General features: G+C 41.6%; 2 protein-coding genes across 3 annotated transcripts in view; both read right to left on the reverse strand.

Annotated features, from left to right (window-relative positions):
- Positions 1 to 17428, reverse strand: part of LOC136942585 (uncharacterized) — a 29446-nt gene that overhangs the window by 3806 nt on the left and 8212 nt on the right. For both annotated transcript variants that reach the window (XM_067235576.1, XM_067235568.1), the window contains exon 3: positions 14031 to 14575. In XM_067235576.1, coding sequence (XP_067091677.1) covers positions 14031 to 14575 — 545 coding nt within the window. The remainder of the gene's footprint in view (positions 1 to 14030; positions 14576 to 17428) is intronic.
- LOC136942957 (gastrula zinc finger protein XlCGF57.1-like) lies at positions 11414 to 14018 on the reverse strand. Its single transcript, XM_067236029.1, has 2 exons — positions 13482 to 14018; positions 11414 to 13397 (listed from the first exon to the last, which is right to left on the reverse strand). The coding sequence occupies exons 1-2, from the start codon at positions 13983 to 13985 to the stop codon at positions 13212 to 13214; spliced, it is 690 nt and encodes a 229-aa protein (XP_067092130.1). The 5' UTR covers positions 13986 to 14018; the 3' UTR covers positions 11414 to 13211.

Below are 17428 nucleotides of genomic sequence, written 5' to 3' on the forward strand. Positions count from 1 at the left end.
TTTCTCTATTTTTTTTCTAGAAAATTTACGATATGGAGGGATCAAAATGTCCGTTGAACCCTCCCCTTTTGATTGACACCTTGTTTGACCCAATAGGAGCTTCCATGCCCCGTTGACAGCCCTCTAAAGCCAATTAGGTCTGTGCGTCCTGCCCCCCCCCCCCCCCCCCCCCCACACTCTTTCTAAACAAATTTCTCGAACTGGCTTCGACTGGCTCTGAAATGAGCTCGTTAGCCTTGTAGCTGAAAGCTAGCTGAAAATGCCAATACCTCATTTGTATGTGTCTGTGGAGCCGTCAAAATAAAAGTCGATTGCGCAATATGGTATTGCGCAATCAGTTTTCTTTGTGCGCCAATCCTGGGAATCAGATAAAGCACTCCAATGTGTTCATGCTTCAATTTTTGTGTTTCAGTAATACTAATTAGGGATTTAGCTATTATATATGATAGTTCTAAGTACCACCTTTCATTAGAGATAACAATTATGAAAAATAATACCTTTTATCCTGAGTATTTGACCTTGGTTACAAAGGGTCATTTTGGAGTCTCCAAAAGGCCCTTTTAGAAAATGAATGGATGTACTCTTATAAAAACATGTGTCAAATATGAATATATTGTGGTATTATGTTTGACTTTTGATTTGAATTGGGTAAGGCTTCAACCTGTGGTCCAATTTAGTCTTCCAGCTAATACCTACCACCTCTAGGCCTCTTCAGGCCTCTGTTTTCAAAACAAAATCTAGACGGAAATAGGAATTTTCACTTTCCTTGTGTTCAAGCTTCTATTAATCAACACTAGTAGGACTGACAGGGGTCCTGACAACAGGGGACATAACATCAGAGTGTCAGCTTTCAAAAGAGATCATTTACATGCATGTACTCCAAATGGTTCAAGAACAGCTTCCAATTTACTTTGGGTATGCTGTTTAGGCGTTTTCAGGCAAATTTAACAGGATTCTTAAGAGGTTAAAAGAAAAGTATTCATCTTTCGTTGGTGACAGGTGAATGGAAAAGGCCTTTCTCTCAATATGACGGGAGTCTGCATATTTTCAGAGTTGTAGATAGTTTGCTAACGACATAGATCAGAATCAGAATTTGGTGTATTCGCCATGTAGGTTTACACAAACATGAAATTTACTGTGGCAGGAAGGTGCAAACAATCAACATATACGGATCTTAAATTAAAAGTAAAAAAGTACAATAGCCTAACTAATTCTAAGAACCAAACAATCTAAAATTAAAACAATTTAAAATATATATAAAAATAAGAATAAGAATATGAATGGGCGGCATAGTGCAATTGAGATCAAGGTGGCTTGTGCGTAGTGCAATCGGTGTCGGATGGACTCATAATAGATAATAGTTAAATGTCAGTGGGAGTCCCTGGCCTTGTTGAAGAGGCCAGTAGCAGATGGAAAGAAACTGTTCTTATGGCGTGAGGTTTTGGTCCAGATATTGAGTAGTGATGATGAGAGTGGATATTCGAAAAAGGGTTTGTGCTCCTCAAATTCGGTGTACACCACAAACACAGCATTGTCCATGTTTAAAATGTTTCTGACCCTCTTGACCTTTCCACCCATATAAAAATAGCAGTTGGCCTCATCCGCCTTCAGGGTTGATTTTGGGGATTACATTTTTTTGTGCTGTGTCGCATTTCCAAAATCTGGTGGAAGAGGTGTTCTTTTCCCAGGTGAACTTTGGTAGATGTGGTGCTGGCAGGAAAGGACCTCTCTAACAGTCTCCTTACAATTTGTCTGACAGGCCTGCCAGGTTTTCTTATCAATCTCTTGATATTTCCCAAAGGAATTTCATATTGAAAAGCGCTAAAGTTGTCGAGGGTGCCATGGTTCTTTACATCTTCCGCCAGGTGAATTAGGTTGTGGACATAAATGTCCGAAATTTCTGACCATAGAGCTCATTAAAATGAGTGACAAAAATACACAAAATGTCATTGGCAATTTAAATAGTCTCCAGCCAGATTTGCATTGCTTAAAATATAGATGCCAACAAACAATAAAAGAAAGTTGTTTTAAACTGCAGGGGTGACAATCTCCCTCCACTGGCTTCCCATCACGGCCCGTATCAGATTCAAGACTCTGGTACTGACCTTCCGAGCGGTGAACGGGACTGCACCCGACTACATCAAGTCTCTCCTCCAGCCTTACACCCCCACCTGCCACCTACGGTCTTCTTCTGACAACCGTCTGGTGGTCCCACCGCTCAAGAGCGCCCGGTTCCAACACAAGCTCTTCTCCTGTCTGGCCCCCCAATGGTGGAATCAACTCCCCACCTCCATAAGGGACACTGACTGTCTCCCCACCTTCAAGAAAAGGCTCAAGACGCACTTGTTCCGGGAGTACAACGGCACTTAGGAATGCTTGGCTGGACCTGATGTTAGTTTCCTCCAGGATCACAATGACTCGTATTGAGAGACTTGTTGCTCTTGTTGGTTAGTTGTAACGGTTTCAAATTCTTGTACTCCCTGTGAAATATTTTACTGTTGATTGTTTTTTCTACAGGTACACTCTTGCACTCTTGTGGGGAGTTTCATGTTGTTCAATTGTAACTTGTTTAACTGCATGCTCTTATGGTTCTTCCCTTTGGCACTTATTTGGTTTTCCACCATGTATGTTTCATGTTTTGGCTGCTCGCAATGTTTGGGGCTATCTCGTTGTTATGATCAGTGACCTATGCTCTTTTGTAAAGCTCTCTCTTGGAAGTCGCTTTGGATAAAAGCGTCTGCTAAATGCATAAATGTAAATGTCTTCAGAATCAGAATTGTGTTTAATCGCCAAGTAAGTGGTCACAATCAAGGAATTTACTTTGGTGGGAAGGTGCATACAGTGAACATTTTAACATAATGAACAAAAGGAAAATGTAGAAAATGTACAAAAAAATAAAATTAACTACTGGCAGAGCTATACAATATAATATCAAATTAAAATACAATATAATATAACATTTAAATACAATATAATATAACAAATAAAATAATATAGAATAAAAATAATACTGAATATGTTAAAGTGACAGCGTGTATGAGGTAAAGTGACAGAGTGTCAGTGTCAGTTTGGGGCCTTGTTAAAAAGGCTAGCAGCGGAAAGAAAGAAACTGTTCTTGTGGGGTAAGGTAATTGCAAAGATGAAAAAGGAAAAGTTGCATGTAATGTTCTGGCAGGAGACCCATCTTAACTACATGGAACATGAAAAGTTAAAAAAACTAGGTTTTAAAAATACTTTTCATTCGTCTTATAAGAAAGGGAAAAGGAGGGGAGTAGCAATACTAATACTAACAGAGTGAATTTCCAACTGGTTTCCAAATTCTGTGATAGTGAGGGTCGATATGTCTTTGTTAAGGGATACCTTGACCAGAAAGAAGTCACATTAGTCAATGTGTATATTCCACCAGGGCAGGACAATTCCTGTATTAAGGACATTTTTTATTTGATAGCCTCTGAGGCCTCTGGTGTCTTAATATGTGGAGGAGATTGGAACACTCAGTTACAACCAAAGCATGACTCCTCTAATGCACTTAAGAGGTTAACTCCTAATGCCAGGATAACAAAAATGTTTTTGATGGAGCTAGGACTGATCGATGTATGGAGGGACTTCCACCCTAAAGAAAAACAATTCACATTCTATTCAGCAAGTAAAGGTGTATACTCGAGAATTTACTATTTTTTTACTTACAACTCAGACAGACACAGACTTAAGGATTGTAGGATAGGAGTCAGAGACATATCTGACCACTCAGCTGTTTATTTAACTGTGCACCTGGATAACAAAAAGAAAAACATGCTATGGCGACTTAATACAAGCATCCTGAATGACAGGACGTGTAAGGAATATGTGCAGAAGGAACTTAAACATTACATGGAATATAACAATAATGGAGAAGTATCGCCAAGTGTTTTGTGGGACGCTGCAAAAGCAGTGATCAGAGGAAAGCTTATAGCATTGACCTCACACAGAAAAAAGGAAAGATATAAAAAGCTGTCTGGTTTAGAATAGAATCTTAAAGTTTTAGAGAGGGAACACATCGAGAGTAAGAAACCTTGTACTCTAGATCAAATAAGAAATGTCAGAAAGGAGATAAACAAACTATGTGAAGGAGAATTAGAGAAAAAAGCCAAATTTGCAAAGCAGAGATATTATGAGAATGGACCAAGGGCCCTGAAGCTTCTGGGATGGAGGTTGAGGAAACAACAATCAGACAGCTACATATATGAAACTAGAGAGGGTACAATTTCTGGGGAAATTGTAGGGTGTGCTTGCTTGCGTCGGTTGCACAGGGGGGGTCCGTTTTTTATGAAATGTTTACAACTGATATTTCTGTATATTTTATATAAAAATGCATACTTATTATTTATAAACATTACATAGATTTAAAAGCATATTTTTTTGCTGCTCATTTACAACTCAAAATACGAGTGAAGTGTAGAATGAAATAGATGTCTTCTCATTTCCCCTGCAAGAGGCAGCCTCATAGCTGAATCAAAACGAATACATTTGGCAGACCGGTGTAAAAATTGACCTAATCTCTATGATTTAAACGTCCTTTTAAGTTTTCCATTCTCGTGATATTTTCAGGCATTTAGCCTACTCATTGCATTCATTCATAATAAAGAACCCCCTTTGAAGATTATTCTACGACGTTACCCGGCAGTAGAAGATGGAATCGCGATTCAAACAGTACCATCTGCTAACTGAAAATATGCCCCCAAAAACGTAAATAAGCTTGACATTTATTTAGTGGAAAATCGTTCATTCATAAAAAGCTCACTGGTAGCGATCATTGTCAGTAACAACGCAAAATGCGATATAGCCCTGTGTGGAGAAGTTGCCCCGGTAAATTGTACTACTACGGTACAGTACTAGACTACTGCTGTGTTCGTCTTGGTAGCGATTGCGTTGGTTGAATTGGATTTAACGTTCCGTTGTACGGTTTAAGCTGAAATTTATTATTTTCATGAACAGATTGACAACGTTTAGGCTGTGGCAATGAAGTTCAGGTTAGTAGATAGTAAGTGCCGAACATGTTCTGTCGCCGTTTGACTTCCTAAACAGCTGTGTAGTGTAGATGTTTTTGTAGTGTGTCTCGCGTAAGCTACAGCGTTGCAGTGAGCTACACTGGTTTGAAACCACAGGTAATGGTAATTTCACCAACAAATCGTTTACTAATGTCAGAATAAATCCTACAACGAAAATGTATATGTGAGGAATGTTTATTTTAACGATTGAAAACAGATAACGCTACATTATAGACCACTGTAGTATGTGTTGCCCGGGCAACACAGGCTAATGTCATGATGCTAATACTTCAGTGAAATAGTAGACTACTGTTTCCGAAAGTAGATGTACTTCCTTAATAATATCAGCTTATATTGTACATTACACATCACAAAGTAAAATGAGTAAATAGTTATCACCCTGGCCTCTTTTCTTGTGGCGTTCCTTCAGCTGCCTTGCAGTAAAGCTATAGTTAGCCTAGCTATCCCCCAAGTTAACAGATGCGAAACGAATGTTCTGGCAAAGGTAGTCACGCGTGTTTTCGTGACGTTAGTGACGCTAGTAACGTCAGTGACTGTGGCTAGCAAATTAGCCACCGTTAGCTTCACTTTTCGCCACAAAAACTTAATTTAAGCCTAAACCATGCAACAGAACGTAAATTCCAATAGAAGCAACTCAATCGCTACCAAGACGAAACTTTTGACACCTACGTTGTCTATGTAGGCCAAATATTGACTGAGTTTTAGGGGGGCAAAAAGAAATAATAATAATAATATATATGTGAGAGAACAAAGGTTGTGCTCTCGCCGAAGGCTTGAGCACACCCAATTAGGGACCCTGGAACTAAAAAAGTGTGCCATAAGTTAGAGGATATTGAACGCATTTTTGAGAATTACTATAGAGACTTATATAAAGAACCAAATACAACTAGCCTGCAGGAAATAAGTTCAATTCTGGAGTCATTAGATCTACCCTCTATAGGTGAAAAACTGAATAAAGCCCTGATGACAGAGATTACAATGGAGGAAATAGGGAAAGCAATTTCTAGATTAAAAGCTAATAAAACACCGGGTACGGACGGCTTCCCAGCCGAGTGGTACAAGGCCTTTAAGGATGATATAATACCTATGCTTTTTGATTGCGTTAACTATACACTTAAAAACGGTGAACCACCAGGCACATGGAGGGAGGCGATCATTTCGGTCATTCCTAAAGAGGGGAAGGACAGAAAAGAATGTAGCGCGTATAGGCCAATCTCTGTACTCAATATTGACTACAAGCTATATGCGTCAATATTAGTAAAAAGGTTAGAACATATAATAATAGAACTAGTGGACCCAGACTAAACTCTGGATAAGAGCGTCTGCTAAATGTAAATGTAATGTAAATGTAACATGTAAACTGGCTTTGTGCATGAAAGACAGACACAAGATAGTATTAGATGGGTGCTACACGTTATCGATCATGTGATTGAGGGGAATATTGGAGCCACTGTGATTAGTTTAGATGCGGAAAAGGCGTTTGATTCGGTTCGCTGGGAATATCTGTACTTGACGTTGGTAAGATTTGGCTTTGAGGATGATTTTATTAACTGTATCAGAACTCTGTACTCCTCACCAAACGCCAGAATAAAGATTAATGGACACCTCTCTCAGGTTGTCAACTTGGAGAGAGGCTGCCGGCAAGGCTGCCCCCTCAGCCCCGCCCTCTTTGCTCTGTTTATAGAGCCCCTGGCACAGTTAATCAGGGATGACGAGGTGATAAAAGGAGTCATGGTTAGAGGTTTAGAGCAGAATATTTGTCTGTACGCAGATGATGTATTGCTCTTCATTACGACACCAGAGGTCAGCATTCCTAGACTGATGTCCTCGCTTAAGGACTTTGGAACTTACTCCGGATATAAAATAAATGTACAAAAAACACAAACTCTAAGTTATAACTACACTCCTCAGACAGACATACTAAATATATTTCATTTCAAATGGACCTCATCAGACATTAAGTATCTGGGAATTAAAATACCTAAGGACATTTCCAAAATATATGATAGCAATTATGGCCCCATAAGTAAAAATATCAAGGCAGATATTGACAGGTGGTCCCAACTGCCCTTAGATATGCATGATAGAATAGAAACTATAAAAATGAATGTACTCCCCCGGCTCCTGTATTTTTTTCAATCCCTACCAGCTGTAGTACCACTGCAACAATTTAATGAATGGGATAAGTGAACATCAAGATTCATATGGGGAGGTCGACGACCAAGAATTCAATTCAAAACACTGCAACTTCCTAAAGACAGAGGGGGTAGAGCATTACCATGTTTAACAGACTACTACAAGGCGGCACAACTAAGACCACTAGCATGTTGCTGTAATCCAGTGTATCAGAATCAGAATTCGGTATGTATGTTATACAAACACGGAATTTACTGTGGCAGGGAGGTACAAAACACTAAACATATACAGATCTTAAATTAAGTAAAAGTACAAAAGTTTAACTATTTCTAAGAACTAAACAATCTAAGAATACAACAATTTAAATATAAAATTAAATATATATAAAAATAAGAATAATGAGCAGCGTGAATGGTCAACATAGTGCAATCGGATACTGAGATAAAGTGGCTTATGCATACTGAATTGCCATTAGATGGACTTATAATAGTTAAATAAGTGAATGAATGTCTGATGGACCGCAGCCTTCTGCCAGAGGGGAGTAGCTGGAACAGGGAGTGACCAGGGTGGGAGGGGTCGGCCACAATCTTCCTCACACGCCTCAGGGTCCTCGAGGTGTGCAGGTCCTCGAGGGTAGGCAGATTGCAGCCGATCACCTTCTCAGCAGTGCGGATGATATGCTGCAGTCTGCTCTTGTCCTTGGCAGTGGCAGCAGCGTACCAGATGGTGATGGAGGAGGTGAGGATGGACTCAATGATGGCTGTGTAGAAGTGCACCATCATTGTCCTTAGCAGGTAGAATTTCTTCAGCTGCCGTAGGAAGTACATCCTCTGTTGTGCTTTCTTGGTGAGGGAGCTGATGTTCAGTTCCCAGGAGTTCCTCAGGAGTTTGACAGACGGATGACTGAAGGTGCAGCTGTTGGTGTACAGGGAGAAGAGCAGAGGAGAAAGGACGCAGCCCTGAGGAGATCCGGTGCTGATGGACCGGGAGTCAGAGATTTGTGTTCCCAGCTGAACGCACTGCTTCCTGTCAGACAGGAAGTCTGTGATCCACCTGCAGGTGGAGTCGGGCACGTTCAGCTGGGAGAGCTTGTGCTGTAGCAGGGTGGGGATGATGGTGTTGAAGGCTCGAAAGACTTCATTACCACAGAGGTCAGGGCAATGGGTCTGTAGTCATTAAGTCCTGTTGGCCGTGGCTTTTTGGGCACAGGCATGATGGTGGAGGACTTGAGACAGGCTGGCACATGGCATGTCTCCAGGGAGGCGTTGAAGATGTTGGTGAACAACGGAGATAGCTGGTCAGCGCACTGCTTGAGGGTGGCAGGAGAGACAGAGTCTGGCCCTGCTGCTTTGCGGGGGTTCTGCTTCTTGAACAGTCTGTTGACTTCTCTCTCCTGAATGAGTCATCACTGTGGTGAGAGGGGAGGGGGAGTCCACTTGGGTGGGGAGGGGTAGTTCAGGACAGTCCAATTGTCTTTCAAATCTGCAGTAGAACTTGTTCAGGTCGTTGGCCAGGCGGGAGTCGTTAGTGGTGTGGGGGGCTCTGGGCTTGTAGTTGGTAATCTGCATGAGCCCTCTCTAGACAGAAGCAGAGTCGTTAGCAGAGAACTGTAGTTGTAGTCTCTCCGAGTACAGTCGTTTACCCTCTCTCGCCGCTTTGCTAAACCATTTCTTCGACTCCTTGAATCTGTCTCTATCCCCACTCCTAAACGCTTCCTCCTTCTCCAGCCGCAACCTTCTAAGCTTTGCAGAGAACCAGGTCTTGTTGTTGTTGAAATGCACCCTGGTGTGTGTTGGAATACAGCAGTCCTCACAGAAGCTGATGTACGACGTCACAGCCTCTGTGAGTTCATCCAGACTATTGGTGGCAGTCGTGAACATATCCCAGTCAGTACAGTCCAAGCACGCCCGCAGATCCTCGATAGCCTCACTGGTCCACTGTTTTGATGTCCTCACAACAGGTTTACAGAGCTTCAATTTCTGCCTGTATGCAGGAATCAGATGGACCACGCCAGGGATGGCGTGGTAGGCTCTACTGACTGTAGTGTAGCAGTGATCCAGAGTGTTCCCTTCTCTGGTTGGGCATTTGATGAATTGTCTGTATTTGGGGAGTTTGTGGCTGAGATTACCCTTGTTAAAGTCGCCGAGTACGATAACTTGGGAATCAGGATTTGCTCGCTCCACACTCAGAATCTGGTCGGCGAGCATGCGTTGGGCCTCTTTAACCTGAGGACCCGGCCGCAAGTACACTCCTACCAGAATGAGCGAGGCGAACTCGCGAGGCGAGTAGAAAGTTTACAGTTTATAAAAAATTATTCCAGATCCGGGGAACAATGTTGCAGAATCACTGTCACCTCTACACACCAGCCACTGTTAATGTAGAAACAAATGAAGCTTGCACAAGTTCAGTCAGGCAAGACCGATCTCTGCACTCGGGCTTAATCGTAGTGTACACTACTCACTCCCCCCGCTAAAAAAGCCCTACCTTCCCCCGTTCCCTGGTCGGGCGGTCACTTGGGTTCAGGTCGATTAGCGCTCCCTCTATCAATTAATGGTGTCACATGATCCGTGCCTTTAAATATTATTCTCTCCCTGTGTAGTTTGTCCATGCTATCAAGTGCGCGACCCTCCACCACCCTGTCGCCACCTGGTTCCTGTCTCAGTCTTCGGCTCAATTGGTCGTCGGCTGCCGCCACCGCCACCAGTGTCTGGACTCCGTGGGGGATTCTTCTTCGGGCGTTGGGCAGGCGCCCGTTGATCTATATAGTTCCCCGTGGGGTTCAAGCTCCAAACACCATAGTACATTTATTAGTCTGTAATAAACATCTTTCACTCATCCAGGTCTCTCCTGATTGAAATACCACCTCCTTTCGTTTTGCCGGAGAGTGCTGTGTCTCGATCAGCTCTCACGATTTGAAAGCCTGGCAGTTGTAAAGCGGCGTCCGGGATCAAATCACACAGCCATGTCTCCGTGAAGCACAAAACCAAAGATGAAAGAAAGTCTCTGTTTTTCACCATCAGTAGCTGAAGTTCGTCCATTTTGTTGCACAGTGAACGTACGTTGAAGAGGAAAAAATCACTGTTCGGATCCCACGCCTGCGTAGCCGAACTAGCGCTTCCGCTCGCTTTCCCCTTCTAAGGCATTTCACTGCTTGAGCAAAGCCTAGACTAGAATGCCCACTAATTCTGCCGCTGGAGCAGAAAAGTGGGAAATAAATTCTCAGGGGTTGTTTCTCTGATGTTTAGGAGTTCATCTCTTGTTATAGAAAAAATCTTGGCAGAACACTGATTTAACAGACTAAACTAAACAGAGCGCACCAACCGACCGAGGCAGCCATCATCGGCGCCATCTTGATTCAATAGTGCTGGACCGGTGTACAGGAGAAATTTCCTAAACTCTGTGGCTTTCCATTTGTCTATTTCTTTAGAGGCCTTGGTTTTCTTGCAAATTCTGACGGGATATTTTTCAGTATTTCTACCAACCTCACTGACAGGTCTGTGACTTGTGATCCGGACAACCGACACATTACCGAACCTAAACAAAGCCACAGGAGCAGAAGGCGTCTAACCACACCGAGGCATACTCAATGCATGTAATCCAGTGGGAATCCGGACACCATCCCCATTCCAGTCCTCTCCAGAGGTGATACCCCATGGTGGTGATCAGCATCTGCCTTCTCACAAAAACTCTTGTCAGACCGTTTAGGTAGGTCGTTTCTGGGAAATATCATTCTGTGTTCCATATATTTCCCTTCCTGGGCTGGGAAAGACATCCAAAATAAGCTGCTGAAAGATATCTGTAAAGATGTGTATGTCTGTGGTTTATTGGCTTTTTTCATGGGATATTGTGTTTGTGTTCTAACAAGATCTAATTAGTCAGTTAAAACAAGAGGCAGAAACCACTCTCCATTGTCGCTGCAACATGGGGAACATACAGGGTCAAAAGTGACATGTTTACAAGTCTGTAAATCAGTAATCAATATTAATCAATACAGTAATATAAAGTGGATGTAACAACACAATGAATATCATATCTTATTTATTATAACATATTTATCTACTGATTAGGATAAACATGCAAATGGTATATCCTTTACTGTCTCCCATGTATATGTTGTATACTGTTCTCCCTGCGTGTTTAATGTAGTTGTCCAAAGTTAGACAGCAAGTCAAACTTCATTCATTAAAGACATGCAAGTCAGGAAGTACATTTTCTAGACACTACTTTATTACTGCCTTACAGACAAGCCTGTTGATCATCAGTCGATCATTTAATAACAACAGTCGAGGTATTGTCCATAGGAGATGCTACAGATTGCAACAAAATAAAATCAAAACAAGACATCTTAAATAGGACAGAACATGACAAAAAATGACATGTTTGTCCTCATATGAACAACCATAATACCCTTAGAGCAAACTGTATTGACACTGATATGGTTTCCCTCCTGTGTATACTCTGAAGCAGGAATTGGGGTCCAACAAAACATTTTTTTCTCCGAGTATCTTTGTAGCTTATACAGTCAACCGATATCATCCTAAAACTGAGTCTGACTAAACCACCAACACCTTATAAGATTTGCAAGTAAGCCTATTTATTGGTTTGAATCATGTTTCAGGCCTATAGCCTGTGTGTTTATTTGCTCAAGACTTAATGGAATACACTATTGTTATTTAGTCTGCTCTGGTCATGCCGTAATGATGGGGCAGTGATAACTACAGTCTAGGCATTTTAACGGATGCATTCAAACAGTTGGCAACCTTTGGAAACAGCAACAGTGTTGCTTTTAGCCATTATTCTATTTCTTACATATTTGTTTGATCTTATAGTTTGCTCATCTCGTCTAAGATATGTGACACGCTCTGGTGAAAAGGGGCGGTTGTCGGTCAAGGTTATTTTTCAGTTTTTTACATATTGTGAAATTGATTGATTTCAAAGCTTTCAAAATGTGTCATACATTGAAATCTTAAAATAGTTGAAGAAGATCTGAATGTTGATTAATCTGGATAGCTCTATCCCAGATATTCGGCTTCAAAGACATTAAACCTTTCCACACCTGAAGAGAGGTGAGATTGTTTTGTGTTAATCATTTGAACGTTGAGCGCCAGTTATTTCACCACAGTAAAAAATAAATAGAAAACAATATTTGCACTCAATCAAATTCCAGGATCTTGCTTTCTTGACCTCTTGACCTAGATATGTGTTTTAACACCCAGTATTTTGGTAATGATTACATGCATTGTACCTGGCCCGATTATGGTTCAAGTTATGTGTTAAGTTGATGCAAATCGTATCTTCCAAAAACAGCCTGAAAGATGTAGCCTAATCACGGTTTACGAGGTCAACATTTTTTATTCTGTGCACAATGCAATGCCTGAGATTAGCCTATTCATTCAATTTAGTCCCTGGATGTAGGCTAAAATGAAACGGATGACAAAAATGTATGCCGAACACACAGAACACCTGCTTGAAAGTTGACACAACTACTTGTGAAACATGATATTTAATGGTACTTGACTCGAGACCAACATTACAGCTAGTACCACCGCACTAGCATAAGTAGCCTAGGACAAAACTGACTGCACCATGATGCAAATCAAATCACATCATGCATGAGGCGGCCACAACTCAACTGGAAGCTTAGGTAAACAAGAACAAATTATGAGTGTTTAGTGATCCTAAACTTGTTGTTTATTATAGTGAGTGGCTTCTTCAACACTTTAACTTTTATAATATGCAAGAGAATGAAAACGTTACAAAATAAGAAAACGTTTTCGGCTTCTAGCGAACATGACAGAATGCCGACAAGAGCCCCTTTTGACTGGTCCGTGTCACAGATGTGGCTCTGGGAGACTTGTCCATGTTTGCGACTGGTCATAGGAGCAACCCCCATCCAATTTGCATGATTGCGGTTGTAAAGCTTAGTGAAGCCAGCTAACTCAAATAAATCCCACGTATGTTGACCTTACTTCGTAGTATAGGCCTCCACCTACCGACAAAATGATTTGTTACATTGTTGACACTGACTCACTTGTGTGTCCTCATGTGTTTATTCAGACCACCGCTTTGAGAAAAGGTTTTGCTACATTCCTGACATTTATAAGGTTTCTCTCCTGTGTGTGTCCGCATGTGTCCAACAAGATTACCTTTCTGAGCAAACCGTTTGTTACATTGTTGACACTGAAATGGTTTCTCTCCAGTGTGTATCCTCATGTGATCCACCAAACTAGCCTGTCGACAAAATGATCTGTTACATTGTTGACACTGATGTGGTTTCCCTCCTGTGTGGGTCATCATGTGTTCAACTAGACTACCACTTTGAGCAAAGAGTTTGCTACATTCTTGACATTGATAAGGTTTCTCTCCTGTGTGTGTCCTCATGTGCACAACCAAATGACACTTGAGGCTGAATCTTTTGTTACATTCCTGACACTGATATGGTTTCTCTCCTGTGTGTGTTCTCATGTGTTGATCCAGAATACACTTCTGAGCAAACCATTTGTTACATTCCTTACATTGATAAGGTTTCTCTTTTGTGTGTGTCCTCATATGTCCAACCAGAGTACACTTCTGAGCAAACTGTTTGTTACAATTTTGACACTGATAAGGTTTCTCTCTTGTGTGCGTCATCATGTGTTTAAACAGACTACCAAATTGAGCAAATGGTTTGCTACATTCCTGACACTGATAAGGTTTCTCTCCTGTGTGTGTCCTCATGTGTCTAACCAGATAACCCTTCTGAGCAAACCATTTGTTACATTGTTGACACTGATAAGATTTCTCTCCTGTGTGTATCCTCATATGAAGACCCAAAGTACATTTTTGACTAAAAGTTTTGTTACATACCTGACATTGATAAGGTTTCTCTCCTGTGTGAGTCCTCATATGAAGAACCAAAGTACCCTTTTGACTGAAGTTTTTGTTACATTCCTGACACTGATGTATTACTATTCCTCTGTGATTTGCCTGAGGCCTATTTTCCCTTGGCAGAGCCTCATTGTTTTGTGTTCGGTTCCGAAAAAACAGCACTCCTGCATGTTCCTCCTCCAAACTCTGAGCTGTAGGATGGTCTGGAGCAGAAAGGGGCTGAGATTCACTGCCTGGTTCTGGTGCTGCATAGTCTTGTCCATCGGCCTCTGCTTTGATTTGCTCCTCAGTTGTGTTGGTGGGTAGAGAGTCTCCTTCTCTGTTCTCCACTTTAACAGTTTGGTCAAGATGTGAACATTCAGAGGAGCCTTCCTGATCAGAGTCATGTTTCACACTGAGAGAAGTGAATATGGAGTCTGTAGTTTCAGACTGCAGTCCTTGGAGCTGCTCTTCCTCCTGACTGGTCCACAGCTCCTGTTCCTCTTTAATCTGTGGGGGCTCCGGGATAGAGAGATGCTGCACAGCTGGGGGGGAGAAGAGGCAAGACCCAAATAGATACGTTTTAATTATTGTTTTTCCTTTCTTCCACAGGTCCCAGGAGGAACCACAAGTGCAGCCTGTCATGAACACAAACCAGAGAACCCTGATGTAGTAGTGCTCCAATGTAATGGATCTGGCTTTAATCATTGAAACTTACAAATGTCTTTTCCTAACCTCTATAAACTGTCCAATAATAAAAACACCAGGCTGCAAATGTGAAAGAGCCTCTAATGATAAATGAGTTTTTCTTATATATGTATATGTATATATATGTGCCCTAAAATGTCTGACCTAGACTAAACTGAATGGTATCTGACAACTTTTGTCATAAGATAGTTTTTTTTAACAATCCTGTACTGAAGTTGGAAGTCTAATGTGCACTAAATAAAATGGCTGTATTTTATTTATAGACATCGACTTCTCACGGCAACAAAATCTGCAGCGTTAATTTCAGTGAAGTGTTTCTAAAATAACATGCAAAAGTCAAAGGGGTTTTGTCAAGAAATGTCCGTTAAAGTGTGATGCTGTGCCGATTATTTATCCTGTGACAAAGACAGCGTGACGGAGTCTGTCTGTCTGTATTTTACTCAACCAACAGTCAAGGGCAAGCTTTCTGCATGTAGGCATGGATATTTCCTTAGTGACTAATTACATACAGTGCATCCGGAAACTATTCACAGGGCTTCACTTTTTCCACATTATGTTACAGCCGTATTCCTAAATGGATTGAATTCAAGTTCTACACACAATACCCCATAATGATAAAGTGGAAAACGTTTTATTGAAATCTTTGCAAATCTATTAACAATAAAAAACTACAAAATCCCATGTACATAGGTATTCACAACTTTGGCCATGACACTCAAAAATTAGTTCAGGTGCATCCTGCTTTCACTGACCATTAGGGGTGGGCGCTATACTGGTATGAACGCGAATATCGTTATGGCGTTGTGCCATGATATGGATTTAGCCATATCATCAGCCAATGAAAGTCAACAAACAAGCATGCGCAACTCCAGAGGACGCAAACATTCATTGGAGTGTAACTGTAAGCAAGCGTTATGGATGTCTGAAAATAACGGCAGTGGGGTTGATTTGACGGACGAAAAAGAATTGTTTAAAAAAAAGGGGGCTTCTTCTGTTGTTTGGAAATGGTTTGGTTTCAAGTTATCCAACATCGACCAACAAACAGTACTCTGTAAGTTGTGTTGTCGAATTCTGCTAGCCAAAGGTGGAAACACTAGCAATCTTTATCACCAAATGAAAGCCATGCATGTGCGCAAATATGAACAATCTACCAGAATGTGTTTTTTAGTTAGAATTGTGAAATGTTTATTGTAGGCCAACAGAGTCGAGTATTCAGCAATTTTGTATCTAGCTCAATACAAATATTGAAGTGTTGTTGTTATCTCATAAACATACTGTTGAAAGCTATATTAGCTATTTTAATGTGGCAAAGCACTACAAAAGTTGGAAAAATTCAACTCATGCGACACACCTGCCGTACCCCAGCCAAATCCGAGTTCGGCAGACTAGCCAACTAGAAATTTTAAGAAAAACGAATATATCGTGATATATATACCGTTACCTTCCGTACTTCAAAATTATACTGTGACATACATTTGAGGCCATACCGCCCAGCCTTACAGACCATCCTTGAGATATTTCTACAACTTGATTGGAGTCCACTTGTGGTAAATTCGGTGGAATGGACATGGTTTGGAAAAGCACACACCTGTCTATATAAGGTCCCACAGTTGACAGTGCATGTCAGAGCACAAACCAAGCCATGAAGTTCAAGGAATTGTAACCTCCGAGACAGGATTGTACCAAGGCACAGATCTGGGGAAGAGTACAGAAAGATGTCTGCAGCATTGAAGGTCCCAAGGAGCAGGTGGCCTCCATCATCCGTGAATGGGAAAAGTTTGGAACCATCAGGACTAGATTTGGCACCCCGGCCAAACTGAGCGATCGGGGAAGAAGGGCCTTAGTCAGGGAGGTGATCAAGAACATGATGGTCACTCTGACAGAGCTTCAGCGTTGCTCTGTGAAGAGAGGAGACCCTTCCAGAAGGACACCCATCTCTGCAGCACTCCGCCAATCAGGCCTGTATGGTAGAGTGGCCAGACAGAAGCAACTCATCAGTAAAAGGCACATGACAGCCCACCTGGAGTTTACCAAAAGGCACATGAAGGACTCTCAGACCATGAGAAACAAAATTCTCTGGTCTGATGAAACAAAGATTGGAGGAAACCAGGCACCACTCACCACCTGGCCAATACCATCCCTCCAGTGAAACATGGTGGTGGCAACAGCCTCATGCTGTGCAGATGTTTTTCAGCAGCAGGAACTGGGAGACTAGGAAAGATGAATCCAGTAATGTACAGAGAGATTCTTGAGGAAAACCTGCTCCAGAGCGCTCTGGACTTCAGACTGGGGTGAAGGTTCATCTTCCAACAGGACAACAACCCTAAGCACACAGCCAAGATAACAAAGGAGTGGCTTTGGGACAACTCTGTGAATGTCCTTGGTTGGCCCAGACTTGAACCCAATTGAACATCTCTGGAGAGATCTGAAAATGGCTGTGCACCGACGCTCCCCATCCAACCTGAAGGAGCTTCTGCAGAGAGGAATGGGAGAAATACCCAAAAATAGGTGCGGCAAGCTTGTAGCATAATACTCAAAAAGACTTGAGGTTGTAATTGCTGTCAAAGGTTCTTCAGCAAAGTATTGAGCAAAAGCTGTGAATACTTATGAACATATTTTATTTTCTATCTGAATTTGTGCAAACCTATAAAAAATACGTAACAAACATTTTTTCTTTTATCATTATGGGG

Source organism: Osmerus mordax, chromosome 1, assembly GCF_038355195.1.
Source record: "Osmerus mordax isolate fOsmMor3 chromosome 1, fOsmMor3.pri, whole genome shotgun sequence".
In the NCBI taxonomy this organism is placed as follows: domain Eukaryota; kingdom Metazoa; phylum Chordata; class Actinopteri; order Osmeriformes; family Osmeridae; genus Osmerus; species Osmerus mordax.